The 18,740-nt window shown below is 38.8% G+C and overlaps 2 protein-coding genes across 5 annotated transcripts in view; one reads left to right on the forward strand and one right to left on the reverse strand.

Moving 5' to 3' along the window:
- cdadc1 (cytidine and dCMP deaminase domain containing 1) overlaps positions 1–7,025 on the forward strand; it is a 30,455-nt gene extending 23,430 nt beyond the window's left edge. The window contains exons 8-9 of the mRNA XM_052014028.1: positions 3,019–3,073; positions 3,854–7,025. Of these exons, the coding sequence (XP_051869988.1) occupies positions 3,019–3,073; positions 3,854–4,701 (903 nt within the window). The 3' untranslated portion in view covers positions 4,702–7,025. The remainder of the gene's footprint in view (positions 1–3,018; positions 3,074–3,853) is intronic.
- Positions 7,026–12,826: 5,801 nt separating this feature from the next.
- Positions 12,827–18,740, reverse strand: part of cab39l (calcium binding protein 39-like) — a 94,680-nt gene continuing 88,766 nt past the window's right edge. For all 4 annotated transcript variants that reach the window (XM_052014574.1, XM_052014577.1, XM_052014576.1 and 1 more), the window contains exons 9-10: positions 18,538–18,681; positions 12,827–13,939 (exon numbers count right to left, since the gene is read on the reverse strand). In XM_052014574.1, coding sequence (XP_051870534.1) covers positions 13,751–13,939; positions 18,538–18,681 — 333 coding nt within the window. In that variant the 3' untranslated portion in view covers positions 12,827–13,750. The remainder of the gene's footprint in view (positions 13,940–18,537; positions 18,682–18,740) is intronic.

Consider the following 18,740-nt stretch of genomic DNA (forward strand, 5'->3'; position numbering starts at 1 on the left):
AAATGGTACGTATTGCGATTTTTTTTTTCTCTGTCTAAAACATGATGCTGCCTCATCTGTGCATGCATCAAGAAACGAGTTGAAAAATAAATTGTCCATTTATTTATTTATTTAATATTAAAATTTACTCTCACCAAATTGTTATTCTATATCTCAAATATTTTGGTAGTCATTTGTGAACTCCTAAGTTGAATTTCCATTACCCAAACAGCTGTAATGTGGTGGTCACCTGTAATAACTTTAAATTTTAGACTCCCGGAAAGAAATCCAGGTGCTTGTTGATGTTTTGATTTTGTTGCTGATTGAAAGTAAACTGATGGTAGTTAACTGGATTGGATTTGTCCTACTTTTGTGAGGTGGACATGCTGGGCAATTTTCCACATTGTTGTGTAGATGTCAATGTTGTAACTGTACAAGAACAGTTTGAGTGGAGCCACAGTGAGTCTGAAGCCAGTCAGTACAAGAGCCCAATGCTGTCTGGTCCCATAGCCATAGCCAGTGTTCTCAGCCATTTCTTGGATGTACCTGAAGTGAATTAAATCAGCTGACAACTGGCTTCTGTGATGTTGGGGATCTCAGGAGGAAACTGAGATGGATTGGCCACTCATCACTTCTGGCTGAACGTGGCTGCAGATGTTTCAGCCTTGACTTTCACATTCATACTAGGCCCCATCATTGTTGAGTAATAGTTATGTTCTTGGAGCATCCTTCTCCCTTTAGATAATTAAGTGTCTATTGCCATTCATGACTAGAGGTGGTAGAACCACAGTACTTTCAACTGATCCCTTGGCTGTTAACTCCGCGGCTTGCTGTTTTTTGGCACTGTAACAGATTACGATATTACTTGATCTGTAATTCATTCCTTTTCTTAATTTCTCATACCTATCTTTCTAATTATCCCTATCATTCTTTCTTCTTGCATTTCTTTAGTTACTCATTTTTCTCTAACGCAGCCCTGCCCCTCTTGATTACTGCAATGCTACCATTGCATGATGGTACTTGCTCTTTAACCATGAGCTTGCTGGAGAATGCTTGCAGAGGGGTATTACAGTCAAAATCCCATAGCTCTTTACCTAGGCACTTCCCCACCTTAGTTTGGAGGAACCTTTCCCACAGTAACCCACTCTATTTGCATTTTTTTATCTAAAACTTTTCCTGTTATTGCCGTGACTCTAATACATTGTTTGTTAACCCAGCTGTTTGTATTTACAATACAAATCTTAACACCAGATCCTGCTGCAGTCACCAATTACTGTAACGGGTGTTGGTATTACTTTATCTGTAATTAAATCAGTGTTCAGTGTCACATCAATTTACTCACTTTTATTAATCTTGTAGCTTATAGTCACTTTCAAGGTTTTAAAAATATATCACCCAATCTTGGATGGTCCAGTACAGGTGTTTCAGGAGTGAACATGTTTGATCTCGATTGGAGCTCCTTCCTCTGACTTTGTATTGTCCTGCTGCCTTTTATTCAGTAAGAATAAAGGCACTCTATAGATGCATACATGAAAGAAATCAATCATGCCTTCACTTGACAAATTCAGTCAAACTGCACGTCCATTGTCTCACTATGTTTGTTCTCCTTGTTGTTCTGTCTCCACAATGTTGTTATTTGGTTTTCATATCCTTTTGCTCTTTCACACCTTTTCTTGTTGTAGACAACTTCCCAGCATTTTATGCAAAGATCAATAGTGCCCACTAATGAATCTAACTAGTTAGTTGTGACTAATGATAGTATTTAAATGTTCTATGTGGCAGGATTTTAGAAGAAGATTGTTTTAACAGACTCTGATGACTGGAATCTTTGAATGACGTACAATGCAGTCATCCCATCCAAACTCCTCATCAAGCTTCAAGACCTGGGCCTCTGTATCTCCCTCTGCAACTGGATACTCGACTTCCTCATTGGCAGACCTCAATCAGTGAGGATTGGTAATCATCAACATGTTGGCTGATAATCAACACAGGTGCACCTCAAGGCTGTGTGCTTAGCCCCTTGCTCTATTGTGTGGCTAAGTACAGCTCCAATACCATCTTCAAATTTGCTGTTGTTGGACGGATCACAGGTGGTGATGAGTCAGCTTACCAGAGCAAGATGGGATACCTGGTTGAGTGGTGCCACAACAACGACCGCTCACTCAACATGAGCAAGCCTAAAGAGCCAATTGTTGACTTCAGGAAGGGGAAGACCACATGGGGGGATTGGCGGTGGAGAGAGTCAGCAGCTTTAAATTCCTGGGCATTAATATATCGGATGACCTGTCCTGGGCCCAGCACGTAGATGCAATCATAAGGGAAGCATGCCAGGGTCTTTACTTGGAGGTTGAGGAGGTTTGGCTTGTCACTGAACATTCTAATAAATATCTATAGATGTACTGTTGAAAGTATCCTGACTGATTGCATCATGGTCTGGTACAGCAATTCGAATGTGCAGAAACTTAAGAAGCTGTCGAGAGTAGTGGACTCTGCCCAATACATCACGGGCACATCCCTCCCCCCTACTGGTAATATCTACAGGAGGTGCTGCGTCAAGAAGGCAACGTTCATCATGAAAGATTCCCACCAACCAGGCCATGCCATCTTTTTCACAACTACTATCAGGCAGGAGGTACAGAAGCCTGAAGTCCCACGCCACCAGGTTCAAGAACGGCTACTTCCCTTCAACCATTCAGTTTTGAACCAACCAGCAAAACCCTAAGCACTACAGTTTAGCAACACTATGACCACTTTGCACTATATGTATAATTTATGTTTTTCTTGTGAATGCTGCTTGTATGATGCTATGTGCCTGTGATGCTGCTGCAAGTAAGTTTTTCATTGTACATGTGCATACACGTAATTGTGCATATGACAATAAACTCGACTCAACTCAACATTTAGAGTGGCAACATCCTAGTGCTAGTTCTTGAGATGGATGAACAAATGATACATTCATCATAAGTTTCTATTACAGGAGTCTCATTTAAAATCTTGATTTGTCATGTGTATAAGACTTCTGTTTTTATTTTTCCCCAGTGGCAGAAAAATCCAGCCAACAGTATTTTAGCATCAGGTGTCCAAGCTGTTCACAGTAAGTACCTATTCATTGATATATGCCTCAACCTGTACACACTGGATAGAGTAGAATATTATGATTTAGGGAAGTTCCCTGTACTGTCAACATAACAACAATTGTGAATCATGTGCTTTTCCCAAGCATATTTTATTGCTTCTAATAACCATTTGCAAAAGAGTTGTGTTGAGCCAACTTCAATACACTATCTTCCCTGCCACAGAATACCTACCAAGTTTTTAAAAAATCTCTCTGGGCAAGAGTTTCAGATTTCCTGCCTATTCTTTAATGTATAAATATGGTCAGACCTGAGATGAAGGAGAGAGAGAGCTAGCTGTTGGTCTGAGTTAGAAAACTACATGCACAGTTGAAGGTTGATTACACCTACTGAGATTCTGCAAAAGGTTCCTTCCTGAGGAGTGTATGTTGGCACATTAAGCCTACTTTTACTCAAAATGTGCAATGCATTTACAAGTCCTGCAGAATTTTTAAAATATTGGTTGCCCTGTTTGTCCCATCTTGTTCTTGATTTAAAGGGAATAGTTTGCTTTTAAATAACCTAATGAACTTCTTTAACAAAGAAAATTTGAGGTATAGTGTGTTTCATAAGCACACGGGAAATTGCTTTGCTAGTTGTTATTAGTTACATGTATCCCTTTTGAACAGGATGTGCTGCCTGTAGGAAGCTTCAAGCTCCAAGACAGATGCTTATTTGCCCCTGTACGTGGGGTAGTTCTGCGGACCTATACCTGGTTGTTTCCATCATCCTGAGTGCATCTTTCTATGTTCTTTCAACAGGGAAACAGGGGCCAACCAAGCCATCCATTCTCGAGAGCAGCATTGCCCCAAGAATTGCGAACACATGCACAATGAGCTCTAGCTCTGAATCAGAGCTACATTGCGAGTCATCAGTACAGGGACAATCCTATCCAAGTATAGAGGATCCCCAGTCTCCCTTGTCCAAAGGTGATTTGAAGAGGCCACTGGTAGCTCCTCAGCCAGAGCCCCAAACGGAAGAGCTATTAAACCTGGAGCTTAGTGAGCCTGCTTTCAAACGGAGGTTGGTGGAACATCAGTGTTACCTGCAGAGTCTCGTGACCTCATTGGCTACTGTAATGAATGATGTGGTATGTGGGATGGAGAAGATCATGTCAAGTCTGAATACCTCCATGTCTGATGTCCACAGTGTACTGGATCATCATTTGAGTGCATTGCAGTCCAGCAGAGAGTCCGTGTCATCTCAGACAGTTTTGGTGGAAAGCTCTTTTACACAAGGACTGAGCTGCATTGGGGCAGCACTTCAGGCTGCTCTCAGTGCTGCTATATCTGACATGGGTTCTAAAGTGCAAGAAAGCCTGCAGATGGGATTTGAAAACCTTGGAGAAAAAGTACAGTCAGCCATAAGGACAGGGTTTGCTGATTTGGTAAAAGAACATGCCTCTACTCACCAAAGCCTATATAGCAGACAGGGTGGAGCAATCTCATCTACCAATAGCTCTTCACAGGAGCAGGGAATTCATAACAGTGGCCTGTCCCTTTCATCATCCCAACCCAGTCAGCTTTTGCCTGGTTCCTTGCTGGAAAGCAGAGGTCCCTCTGTGGTGACTCATGCACCTGGAGGCACGAATCTAAGGAGCTTGCAGTAAGGAGGGAAGTAAAGACTTCCTTGTAAGTGAGGAATAACTAGGATAATTGAGAAAGCTATTGAATTAAATAAAATGGACACAAGACAACTGGAATGTTCTTCTGCTGAAGAAAGTGATCGAGATGGACCTCTCAACCATACTGTTGTGTGGCATGAATCACATACCAATTACGTAGGACGTGTACTAATTAAATCATTGACTAAGCTAATACAGCGTTTATTAATGGTCCCTTTATATTACAGTAGCTTTCACAGAAGATTCTAGGGTGACTACTTGCTGCTTCATCTCCAACCCCTTTCAAAAAGCAAACTGCTGTTAGAACTTGGATGGTCATGCAGCATCTGTGGAGGTAGAAGGATGGTTGATGTTTCGGGTTGAGACTCCAGTTCTGATGCCTACGTCCTTTGGCTCCACAGATGCTGCCTGACCTGCTGAGTTCCTCCAGCAGTTTTTTTTCTTGCTCTAGATTACAGCATCTGCAATCGCTTGTGTCTCCAACCCTCATCAGTTCTCTTGCAGCTGCAGGACCCAGTATGTCCTTTCTCCACCCACTTTCACAATTTGCCAGTCTAATTAGCACATTCAGACTTTGCATTTACCTGTCCCTCAGTACATTCTTCACAATGATCACATCTGACCACAAGATACAGGTACTTGCTCCAATGCTTTAGGGTTGGCTTCTTCACCTGTACAGAACTTCCAAATGTCAATGTATCCTGGTAAATCTATGTTGAGTTCAAGAAAAAAATTGCTATTTCTATGTTTGTTTTTATTCAATTAAGGAACAGCAGCTGAATTGCCACTTGTGGTTTTTCCTCCTCTAACCAATTTTAATTATGGCTTAAAAAAAACTTCTCTGGAGTCCCTACTGTGCTGTCCCTATGCTTCCCATGGAATGCTATGGATCTAATGCGGGTAAATGGGTTTAGTGTAGTTGAGTATGACAGTTGTTGCAGACACAGATATAGGCCCTTCAGTCCATCGTGCTTCATGTCTCCATGACTCTTAAACAATTGAGTAAACTTGTTGAACAGACTGGGCCTCTTCTCTTGAGAAAAGAAGACTGGAAGGTGATCTAATGGGTTTTGATAGAATGCTTCTGTATACGGGGAAGAATGTAACAGAGGCCATTGTTATTAGATGGCCACCCAAAATTCCAATGGAGAATTCAGAAGAAACTTCATTACCCAAAGAGTGGTGATGATGTGGAACCTGTTTCTGCAGAGAATAGTTGAGGTGAATAGTATTGATGTGTTTAAGAGGGGCCTGGACATACAAATGACAGATAAAGGAAAAGACAGATGCACTAATAGGTCTAGATGAGGAAAGCTGGGTAGAAATTCAAATGGAGCATAAATGCCAGCATGTTCTGGTTGGATTGAATGGCCTGTTTCTGTTACATACATACTCTAATTTTTAAAAAAATCTTGTGATACTGCGTTGTATCACAAATTTATGTTAGGCTTTTTTTTAGCAAGTATTGATCCGATTAAACAGTACTTAAATTTATAAATGAGCTAAAAACTATCTCCTCCTGGCATGGGAGTCTAGAATAATAATAAAAATTAAAGCACATCTTCACACACGTGAAATTGTGGAACTATGCCATGTTTTCAAAAGTTGCCTTGTTTCTCTCAAAAGCTGAGCTTATAAATTGAAAATGTATACATTGAAATTGATTTTTATTATGCTAAAGGAATTTAAGACTATAGAACCAAGGATTTAGATGGAGTTGAGGAACTGATTAGCCATGAGCTAAATGGATGGCTGAATGGGATTCAGAGCTCATACTTGTTCTGTGACTCTGAGGTTATTGGCAGTTTCACTGCATGAGCTGCATATTGATTCCTATCAAAACACAAAGCATTTCACAACAGACCTTTTCCATAATCTAAATCCGAAGTAGCTATATTGCTGGAAATCATCAAATTGGTGTTTTTTGTACAACTGTGGTTTATCTTTGTTACAACTTCTGAATCTGTGCAACGTTTCTTAAAGAATGCTACTTTCACCAGAAGAAAAAGATTAATTGGGTTGTGTTTTCAAGATTCCTTAATTTCCTTGTTGTGCTCTGTAGCACAGTCTCCTTAAGCATGCTTTGTGCTTTACTAAAGTTTCTTTTGTGGGCTAAGATAAAAGTCATCAAAGTGTGTGCTTTCTATAATACTAATTAATCTTGCATGATTTTGCACAATGGTGGAGAGGAGTCAACACTTGAAGAGTGGTAAAAGTTATGAGTTTGTTTCCAAAGAATGTGATAACATATCTTAAAATAACAGATGCTATTAAGACTTTGAAAATAAAATGGAGAGTTTAAATTAAAACACCTTCACCGTGTGTGTTTGTGCATGATGGAATACTTGCACTCACACAAAAAAAACACAAAGTAAATTCAGTGGTTCATTGATGACAGCAAAGGACAAAGAACAGTTGTATAGCTAAATAGGCACCACTAATTAATAGTTAAAATGCACAGGATATTCATTAAGCGTCAGTAGTGAAATCCAATGTATTGAAAGAGGAAGTCACAAGCAATGTAAGAACTCGAGAGAGAGAACAACAAACTGTTATCAGGAAATATTTCTGGTAATTTTCTGATGAAGTTGGAATTAGAAATAATATATTTAACCAAACTATTTGGATTTAACAGCAATGGCCAATTCATCTACAGAAATCGCCTACCTAAAATTCACCGTCCAGCTTCATATATTGCATGTGAATTTGATCTGTTAATTCAAGTTAAAAATAACAGCCAATTTGTGAATAGATCTTTGTATAGGGAAAACCTCCAGAAATCTGAGCCAAGTATGTTTTGCTCTTCAGCCCTGACTGTATAAAAGAATGTGCAGTTAAAACCAACAAGGCAGAACATCCATTTGGGGACTGTAGGTAAAATGGCTGAAAAACTATGAAATGTCTTGAGAGATGAAATGTACCATGTTTAAAAAATTATATTTTTCTTGTCAATTAAGTATTAATCTTAAATAATATAGGATTCAATGTCAAAATTTAGTAGTTCTCAGACAAGCCATTAGAGGGAGCTCCTACAGCAGCAATGTTCCATTGCACGTACAGAAATGCATTGAATCTCCTGAACAGGAAACAACAGCATGTGCAAATAAGGTATGCACACTTCATGTTTGAGGTGGTTACCTTTTGTGATTGTTTAAGTATTTTGCTTATTCTTATTTGAAATGTGGCCATTGCAAACCCAGCATTTATTGCCCATCCTTAATTGCCTTTGAGAACCCTTGATTCACTGCAGGTCATGTGCTCCTGTATTATCCTGGGATATAGTTCTGCTTCTGTTGGTAACCTATAACACTGCATGGTACCTTGGTTTGGGCTGCTATGTTGGTTCTGAATCTATCCCATTTAATATAATTGGTAGTGCTGCACAATGTGGTGGAGGGTGCCCTCACTGTGATGAGACACTTTTCATAAGAACAGTGTGATCATCCTAACAATATTAACATGGACAGATGGATCAACAAATAGATTGGTAAAGACGAGGTCAAATGGGGTTTTCCGGTGCAGTCCTTTGGAATTTGGTCATCAACAGTCAGATGTGGTGCCTCTGAGTACCTCAAGTGAAGATGCATTCATCCATACAGAATACATTCTGTGCCCATGCTGCTCCCAATGTTTAGTCCAATGGTGTTTCATCTAGTGTACTAATTCATTCCTTATCTGAGGATGATAATGAGGGTGGCAACCAGTCAGAGGTTTACTTGCCCATTGGGCTTGGATTTGATGCTGAGGCCTTCCAATGCTACAACTTTCAGAATGTATACCATCACGCTGCCACCACCTCTGGTTGGTGTGACCTGGCATTGAATTCTGCCTCTGGACTGGATGGTTGCAAATTTGACCCCACTCCAGTAATTAATAAAGGAGGGAGAGGGAAAATAAGGAACTACAAATTGGTTAGTCTCATATGTAGTGGGGAAAATGCTGGAATCTATAATGAAAATGTAATAAAAAGGATTAAGAAAAGGATTGAGAAGAGTTGGCATAGATTTATAAAAGGAAAGTCATATTTAATTAATTTACTGGAGCCCCTTGAGGATGTAACTAGTAGAATAGATGAAGGGGAACCAGTGGATGTGGCGTATTTAGATCTCCATTAATTTTTTGCTATGGTCCCACAGAAGAAGTTGGTGAACATGGTTAGAGCACACAGTTAGGAGTAGCATACAGATATGAATTGTGGATTGGTTATCAGGTAGAAAACAAGCAGTGGGAATAAACTGACCCTTCTCAGGTTGAGAGGTTGTGACAAGTGGCGTACCGCAAGGATCGGTGCTTAGTCCCAGCTGTTCATGATCTACATCAACGATTTGGTTGAGAAGACCAAATGTTATGTTTCAAAATTTGTGAATGATCAAAACTGAGTGGGGTTGGGAGGAGGATGTAAAGAGCCTTCAATGGAACATAGACAAGCTGAGTGAGTGGGCAAGAATAATCACATTTGCAATATAATGTAGAAAAGGGTGAAGTTATTCACTTTAGTGCACAAAAATGGAAAGGCAAGATATTTTTTTTAAACATTGAGAGATCGGGTAAGGTTGGTGTACAAAGGGACAAGGTGTCCTTGTACAGAATTCATTGAAAGCAAATGTGCAGGCACAATAAGGATTAGGAAGGTAAATGTTATGGTGGGCATTATTATAGAAGGATTTAAGTACATGGGTAAAGATGTCTTACTGATGGTGCTTTGGTGAGACTACACCCAGAATATTGTGTACAGTTTTGGTGATCTTACCTAACAGAGTATATGCTTGCCTTAGAGAGAGTGAAGCAAGACTGGCTACAGGGATGGTGGGTTTGCCATATATGGAAAGATTGTGTAGACGGATCTTGTATTTTTTTAGAATTACAGAAGAATGAAAGATCTCATTAAAACTTACAAAATTCTTAAGGCTTGACTTGGTTGAATACAGGGAACATGTTTCCCTTGGCTGAGGAGTCTAGAGGCAGCGGTCAGTCTTAGAGTACAGGGCATGTCATTTTGGATGGAGATGAGAATTTTATTTTACACCCAGAGGGTGGTGAATGTTGGAATTCTCTACGCCAGAGAGCTGTGGAAGTTTAGTCATCAATTCAAAAATAAGATCAATAGATTTCTAAACTTAAGCAAAGCGAGAGATAGGGGCTGCTGCAGTAAGATGGCAATAAAACAGAAGATCAACCATGACAATAAATGGAGGAGCTGGATCAAGGGCCTTCTGCTTCTATTCTTATACTTTTAATGTTCTTGTGCTGGTGCTTCTCCATTCCTTTTCTCTTGAAGTCCACTGTTCCACACTGACCACCCCTCTCCCCCAATCCTGGTCTTTAAGGCCTTCTTCCCCCATTACATCACCGAGCCATGGCTAGCTGTTAATTAGAGTTGATTCCAATGCAGGTCAGGGCCAACAGGAGTCATGTTCATGGCAGATATGTATTAGGACAAAGGATAGAGTTGATATGGGTCAGGTCAGAAATGGTCTATTGGCCAAAGGGGTCAATACGAGTTAAGTATGCTATAAGTCTGTGTCAGATGTAATGTGTACTTGTGAATGAGTAATTGGATCTAAATTCATTAAGTTCAGGCGAGTAAAGTATTGCTTCTCCAGCTCAATTTTCTACTGGCCCACCCTTTCTATTTCAAGGCAGCGATAGGTGCTCTGAGTGAAATTGTTTAAGATAATATGTAGTATATTGCTAACCTTCCATTCTATCAGGACATTTACAAAACCAACCTAATAATAGTTACCATTAAGAACAGTACTATGAGATATGACTTTTGATAATGTAATACCTGATACTGCCATTTGTTGAGTTACTGCCTTTAATACAGTATGTTATGTTGATGGTTATATCTGTTATTTGCCTTTGCAAACAGCAACACTAAAGTGCTCATAAGTACTGCAGTACATACCAATGAATACTGCAGAAAATTTTATGAAATAACACTCTGGGTTTGGCAGTGAGCCTGAACTGATTTGAACTCCAAATAGCACTGATGGAGACAAAAGTCCTTCTCAGAGTCCAAAGCTAGGAGGATTTGTCTCAGAACAAGGGATTAGCCATTTAGAACTAAGTTCAAGCACAATTTCTTCTTTTAATGGTGTGTGATGTGTTTTTTTTAAATTATCTATCCTAGATGATTCTACATGCTTTGTCACCACATTAAGGCCTTTTTAATAGATTTTTGAAATCCAGGGAATCAAGGGTTATAGGGATCAGCTCGAGGATCATATGGCATACTTCTGGTCATATTTTTGGGTTATGGCAATGGCTCCTTCAATGGGTCAGAGTCCACTGCATTGGGGTGGAACCAGAATCACAAGTGTGGCAGCTTTTAGTCTAAGGGATGTCTCTGTACAACTGAGTTTGACAATCTGATAAAATTAGTATAAGTGACTGAGGCCATTACAGATTTTAAAGTGGAAGTCATTTCCTCAAGCAGCTGTGATAAGATTCAAATATATATTTGCTAGATTTCAGTCCAACAAGAGAATGGCTTTGTGCAAATGAAAATTACTGAAGCATGCAGAGCTCCTATCACTTACTGTCATCCTGCTATCCCCAACCTGAAAGTGTACCAAGACTGGGGCATGTGATAGGATACCTCTTCAAGTCAAATCCCAAAAGTACTTCAATTAGCCAATCTAAGTAAACGTTAAGGAGAGACATTTGAGCTCAAATTATAGAAGAGAAACCTTTTAACTTATTTCTATCACCAAGGAGCTTCACCCTCATTGAAAGTTCAAGGCAGTGTCATTTTTCTACATTAGAATGTTGCGAGTATTAATGGAAGGGAAGTTTAAAGTTTACAGCAGTGAACCTGAGAATTTAAGCAAATAACCTCATTTCACACAGCACTGCATCCCGTTGAACTAAGGTGACAATTCACTTAAACTTGGGAATCAAAAACTCAATTTCTAAATTTGAAAGTGACACCACAGGGGAGGTGTGTGGGGGATGGTAGAAGGAATTAGTACTAACATGATCTCTCAACAAATTAGAGGTGGGCATTATTTGCTGGTCCTACAAGTTTATTAAAGTTCAAAATAGATAAAAGTTCAATGCAGATTAATACATTTTGGTAGGAAGAATAGGGAAGTTGCATATTATTTGGCCGGTGTGTCTAGATAGAATAAAGGTTTATATTTAGAGGAATAGAACTGAAAAGTAGCAAAGTTATGCTAAGTCTGTATGAACCTTAAACAGACAACACTACTTGTTTAAAATACCATGTACTATTCCGGTTTGGTGTATTACAAAAATGATTAGAGGCACTGAAGAGGGTGCAGGGAAGATTTAGAATGATGATATCAAATGCAAGGGTATTTGTTCCAGGAATGGATGAATAGACTGGGTCTCTTTTCTCCTGAGGGTCTTTAAAATTATGGAAGGTTTTGATTGAGTGGATATAGAAAGAATATTTCCACCTGTGGGAGGAGCTAAAAAAAAATCCATCAATACAGGGTAGTTACCAAGAAATCTAGTGGGGAATTTGGAAGAAACTTCTTTACCCAAAGAGTGGGGTGAATATGGTTGAAGAGAATAGTATAGTTGCACTTAAAGGAAGAAGGGAATTCAAGGGTTATACTGATAGGTTTAGATATGGAAAGATAGAATACAGCCCAAGGAAGAAGGGACTGAAAGAGCGGAACATAGGAGGTGGCAGTAGATGAAGCTGATTAAATTTTAGGTATCACTTAATCTTTTAAGACAACATTAACACTATGTACAGTACTACACACAATTATATGCACCAGAACTGCTGTCTTAATAGCCACATTTTCTTTAATTTTTCAACTATATCCACACAAATGTCATGTAGTCATTCACCAGTGAAATAAACAATCAATTTAATCTGAAGGATCCTCTATATAATTTTCTTCAGTAATAATTCCCTTAAGGCTGGTACAATGTTTCACAACTTCATAGTAGAAGTAACAAAGAAATTTCCCAAACGATCGGATTTTGAAATGTAAAAAAAAAGTTAACATGATTAGCAATGTGAGAATTAATGACCTCTCAAAATAATGCAGAATTCACATCACATCTTTAAAAGTGAAATTGTGAATGTTTGGCAAACATACAGCGTAAATGATTTAAAACAAATAAGGCATTTTGTCAGTTTCGTAACTTTTATTTAAAAAGTACTCAAAGTAGGCTGTATTTGTGACCTTGTGAAAAATTGACCAAGGGAGTAGTAACTTTTTAACTGCAGCCATACAGTGTAACAGGTATTCATCGAATGCACCACATATGTACAATTACACATTTTAAAAAGGAAAACGATATGTGCAACCAAAAAATTAAATTATAGCTTGACCCCTTCCAAGTAAATAAAAAATGATGGGGACATGGTTTCATTTTATACTTAAAGAAAATATTCACCAATCATTCTTCATCTGCTTTATCCTGATCTGTTCACAATGAGAAAAATGTATTAATATAAATGAGTAGATTTATGGAAAGAAAGGAGCCTCATTAATTTAGTGAGGCTACTTTAAAGTAGGGCTATTATGGTGGGTGCTTTTCAGTGGGATTACACCAGAGAGATTTAGCAAGACCATTCTCAAAGCTATTTAGAGATCTCAGAAATGGCCAGTTCTGTACATTTACAATTGTGAACAGATGGTTTTGCAGACTTTCCCTAATCCATTGTGATAAACTTAATCAAAAAGCTAATTTACATAGTAAAACAGTAGCGAGATCTCATTTAGCCATGATAACCAAATCAACAGCATACTAGCCTCAGCATTGGTTACCTGAAAATTTAAAAGTAGGGAAAGGAATCACTGCTACTGTGCAAGTATGTAAACTCCTAAACTCACATACAACCTTAAAGGTAGGAGGAAAAAAAAAACTAATATACAGGCACTCTGAAAGACAATATGCATGAATAAAATTAGTTTTATTATATATAAATATTAGAGGTGAGTTACTGTTACTACACAATCCCTTTCCTACAAAGAAATGTGATCATATTGTATACAGATACAGCAAATAAAGCTCCATCCACAAACACTGCTTTGAACCAAACATGTTAAGACTGTTGAGGCGCTGGTCTTTTCAAATCCCTGATCTGTTTAATCAAATAGGATTTCTCATCATTAAACTGGTCATCATCTGTTCTGTCTGCTTGGAATTGACTGAGGAACTCTATCAGTTTGGTCTGGTTTTTCAACAGGATGTCCAGAATGGGTTGTGTTTTATTTGGATTTGCCACAAAAACCTAAAAGGGGTAAAGAGAGATCAACATGCAAAGCATTAAGAAATTAGGCAGATTGGATTTTTCAATGATATCTAGATTTCACCTATATTATATTAATCTTTCAATGCGGTTGCAAAATTATGTCCACCCAAACCATTCATTTCTTCTCAAATTTTAATAAATTGACTTGCTTTTGCACCAGCTGGAAAGTTAGGCCTTTGATCAGTTTGCTAATATGTGCAGCTGCTCAAAGGCTCCCTATCTCATCAGATTTTCTTGAGACAGAAAGTTGATGCTTCAGGGCAATGACCTTACTGATGACCCAATCCACTGACTCTGTTTTTCTTTTCACAGTTACTGCCAGACAGGCTGAGTATTTCTAGTGTTTTCTATTTCTAAATTTGCATTCCCAGCATCTGTAATGTTTAGCTCCTAGTTTTCATCACATTCTCTCATTCTTTTGTGCTTAACATAGGCCGCTCATATTCACTCAAATAGTTTCCCTATATTTTGAGCCTATGGATAAGCAGAGGGATACATCAAAAGACAAGAGGTTTCATATCCTCTGATGGTACACCAGGCAATGGGCATATTAAACCAAACAGCAAGCAACCATACACTGTTTACTTGTGAGTCAGCCTAGAAAGTCAAGCTTCACAACACACACACAAAAAAAAAGTTGCAGAATAATGCTTTAGTTAGAGTGGAAATTACTTTCAGCTGGTTGGTCACTGTGTAAACTAACACTGAAATAAACATTAGAATTAACATTTCAATAAACAGCTGGAATGGGAAAAATGAGATCCAGTCTCGCACCAGTTCAGGGACAGGAACGATTTGTACTGACGGGACAGACTTCACCTGAACTGGGATGGGAGGTAGTAAAGGCTTTAAACTAGTAAAAAGAGGAAAAGATCTACAAGAACTGCAAACAGCCTAAATACAAATAAGAGAGCAAAGGAAATAATAAGGGAAGGTAAGATAACAAGGGAGCAAAGAGTCACAGTACTGGTGTCTTATTGAGGAAATTCTTATTAAAAATGAAAAACTTCTATATACATAGTCCATAATAAAATGAGGATCAGAGGCTATCATGCAATAGTACGGATTGCTGAGACTTGGCTACAGAAAAATTAGGATTGGGAATTAAACAGTGCAAAGAATGGTATAGTTGGAATTCAGAAGAAACTTCTTTTGCCTAAGAATCTAAAAATTGCTTCATCCACCACTCTATACATTCATTCCTTCCACCACTAGTACACAGTAGCTGTGGTGAATACCATCTACAAAGTGCACCAGCTACTCAAACAGAATTTCCCAAAACTGATCTCCATTGCCTAGGAGGAGGGGAGCAGGTACATGAGAACCCCTCCAAACCATACACCATCATCCCTGTTTTTTCATTGATGCTGATTTTAAATCCTGAAACTCCCAAACAATATTGTGGGAGAAACTTTACCGGCAGAGGTTCAAAAAGGTTGGCTCACCACCACTTTCTCAAGGGCAATTAAAGCTGTCACCACATCTGGAAAATGAATAAATAAAAGACGACTCAACTACTTCATGAATGCTGGCATGGACTGAGTGGGTCAAATGGCCTGTCTCTGTCCCTTATGTCTTGTATAATCCCATATAAAGAGGGATCCTTGCTGTGATTTGTGGCTGATTTGCAAAGTAAAACTGCTGACAATTCTACCGAAAGACAAATTCTCAGTTTTCCTCCTATAGTCCATTTGAAAAATGACAAATAATATCCAAGCAAGAGTTTTAAAAAAATATATCTAGAGATCTACTGTCTATTCTCACTGAAGTATTGGCAGAGGGCAGGGTGCTGTCAGACTAATCACACTGTCCTTTCACAACAAAGTGAGGATTTCAGTTAGTTATATCCCAAGCATAAAATACTCAATTGGTCCAAGACACTGTTGCAGGTGTTGTGGGCCAATCCCCAAAAACACTCTCCCTATCAGAGGGAAACAAAACCCACACCCCAAAGGAATGCATCTTGCTTTGGTGGCTCAGAGGGCAGTGAGTGGATGACACAGCTGCACCTCTACATCTATTGCCAAATTGTAAATGACAACAAAACAGGTGTGGAATGAGGTGGAGCTGCAGGGGCAGCGAATGGAGGAAGCAAAGAAAGCACATCGAGGAACCTGTGGGATTGGCTCATTGACATTAAAGGACATTACAAAAATACCTTTGTTATTTTGTTCACAGTTTTGTGCATTACTTCAAAGGCAAAAACTTTCCAATCAAGAACTATGGTCTCCAATAAAACACAACATGCCTTGAACCTTGGGTGGTATGCAGCTTAATCAGATAAACCAATTTTCTGCAAAGAATTATGAAGCAAATTGGGATTGTGTGTTTTTATTGCCAAAGAAAATACACATAATCCCTACAGCACCATTTCACAATCTCTACCTGTCCCAGTGCACAAATGAAGTAGAAATCTAGAAACCTATTTCACAATAAATTCTACAAGTCAGTAACAGAAGACACATATCATACCACATACAATATTAACTGCTGTGAACAATTGGTAGCATGTTTTATTGGGACATATTTTCAAATGGGTCATGCCTATATAAGGGGAATTATAAAAGTGATTGGAGTTAAAATTATGGTTAGTATAGAAGGTGAAGAGTTAGTTATGCACTGCTGCTAAATTGGTGTCCCTTAACTTCAAGTATTAGTAGAGATGAGTACTCTACTGAAGTGCAGATTAAAATTTCCTACGAAGTTCTGAATTTGCAATCTTCTTAATCCAAAAAAATCTAAACCCCACAATTATGAACGATTCTGTACCAAAATGTGTACCGAATTAGTGTAAATGAAGGAAATGTCCCAAGAAAAACACAAGATCCAGCATCCTTTTGGCCAACATTTTCCACACTGCTGATCCAGATAAGGCACAGCAGCGGACTTGATAAGGTGCTCCCTTCAATTTGAGAGTGGTGTTCCAGCTGGAAGCTGCAGCAGGCCTACATCAATTATATTGACCTCTGTCTTTCCAATTGGAATACGACAGTGCTTGCCAAATGAAGAGGTGCAGAGCACATGGCAATCTCTTCCTCTTTTATTCTGCCTTGAGATATGTATCAGAGGTCCAGGCTCAATGGTCACTTCTCCTGATGAGGAATATACATCAGTATGTCATGTGCCCAGACAGCCCTACTTAGGGATGATTTAATATTCTTCCTCAGTAAAAAGTAATCCACTTTTGTGAAATAAACAGATGTTTTACTTTTGATAGAGAATGCAAGACACTAGGACACAGGCTCCACAGCTACAAAAAGACATAAATAAAAAACAACCTTAATTCCATTTTAACAAAACAAAAAAAAAATTGCACCGCAATTTGTGACTATGGACAATAAAGTTCTTGCATCAGCCCACCAGCCATTTTTGATGCATGCTGAATTCAATAATCTCCACCATGTTCTCTGTAACTCACCCCCATCTCTAGTTGCGGCAGTGATGTGAAAAGCAATTTGCACTCAAAACTCAGTAACAGCAAACAGCATCCACTCCATGCAGTCCAGTCTTGTTCATATAAAAAATGTGTGAAGCCATGTTTACAAGTATTGGTCATGAAATCAGTGATACAATTCTTGCAATAACTGTTCCTATGTTGAGAACTTTTGATATTCCATTTAAAACAACAATTTGACTAAATTGACACAGCTGCAAGTACAGAAAGATATGCAATCTTGCATTACACAAAAACTGAATGAAACAACGTGCTTAAAGATTTTTCTCTCTTCTAAGAACCATAAAGGTTTATATTGCTTGTTTTAACTTTGCTTTGGTTATGATTACACAACTCTTGTTTTCTCATGCACCAGATACTCATAACACTCTATTCCATCACATCAAGAGATTACCAGGTGGACAGAAGATACAAAGATATTCTCAAAGCCTCCAAAAAGCTGTAACATTCCCACCTATGCAAGGGATTCCCTGCCCCATAGCAGCTGTAAAAATTCCTTCCTACTCACGGGATTCCCTGGCTCACAACCACTTTGAATGCTGAAGGAGAATTCAGGACGGCAGAGGGTATCTTGACTCCATTCATTGGGAGCACAGATCAGCCCAGCATAACTGGTGGAATGAGCACACCACCTTCCAAACTAGACAGCCACCCAGTCAAGCACTTCCTACTTCACCTGCAGTAGAGTTTACAGTTCCCACATTAGCCTCATCAGGAACCTCAGAGCCCACAGAAACGGAAGCCCACAGAAGTCACCCTCAAAACCAAGGGACTGCCTAAGAACAGGAGGAAAAAAACAAATATGGGATGCATTACCTCGTAAGGAGCACAAGCAGCTCCATCAAATTATGACAGTGTCACCTCTCAACAGCACTAACACTGGACCAACCCTACTGTATTTGTCATATAATCACCAAGTCTTGTTTGCTCAAACTCAGGGTGGATTTTGATGGAACAGATAAGGAGAAATAGTTTCCATTGACAGGATGGTCATTAGCAAGAGGACAGAAATTATACACAATTTTAACTTAAGGGAGTAAAATTGTCCAAACCGAGTCAGTTTTTGATGCAAGCAATTTTCAATTTAAACATCTATTGGTAGGTTAATATTGTTGTCTCTTACCTTGAATACATGAAACGCCTCAAACTGGATATTTCTACTTTGGTCCTTTAAGAGGTTCATCATGAGCTTGAGATTTTCAGGTTTACTGATATACCTAGTCATAACTGTAAAATTGTGCCTGTCCAAGAGCAGCTCTCCTATAAGCTTGACACAAAATAGATGATAAACCAAATGTCAAAAGAATAACACACAACATAATTGAT

Source organism: Pristis pectinata, chromosome 4 (genome assembly GCF_009764475.1).
Source record: "Pristis pectinata isolate sPriPec2 chromosome 4, sPriPec2.1.pri, whole genome shotgun sequence".
NCBI lineage: Eukaryota > Metazoa > Chordata > Chondrichthyes > Rhinopristiformes > Pristidae > Pristis > Pristis pectinata.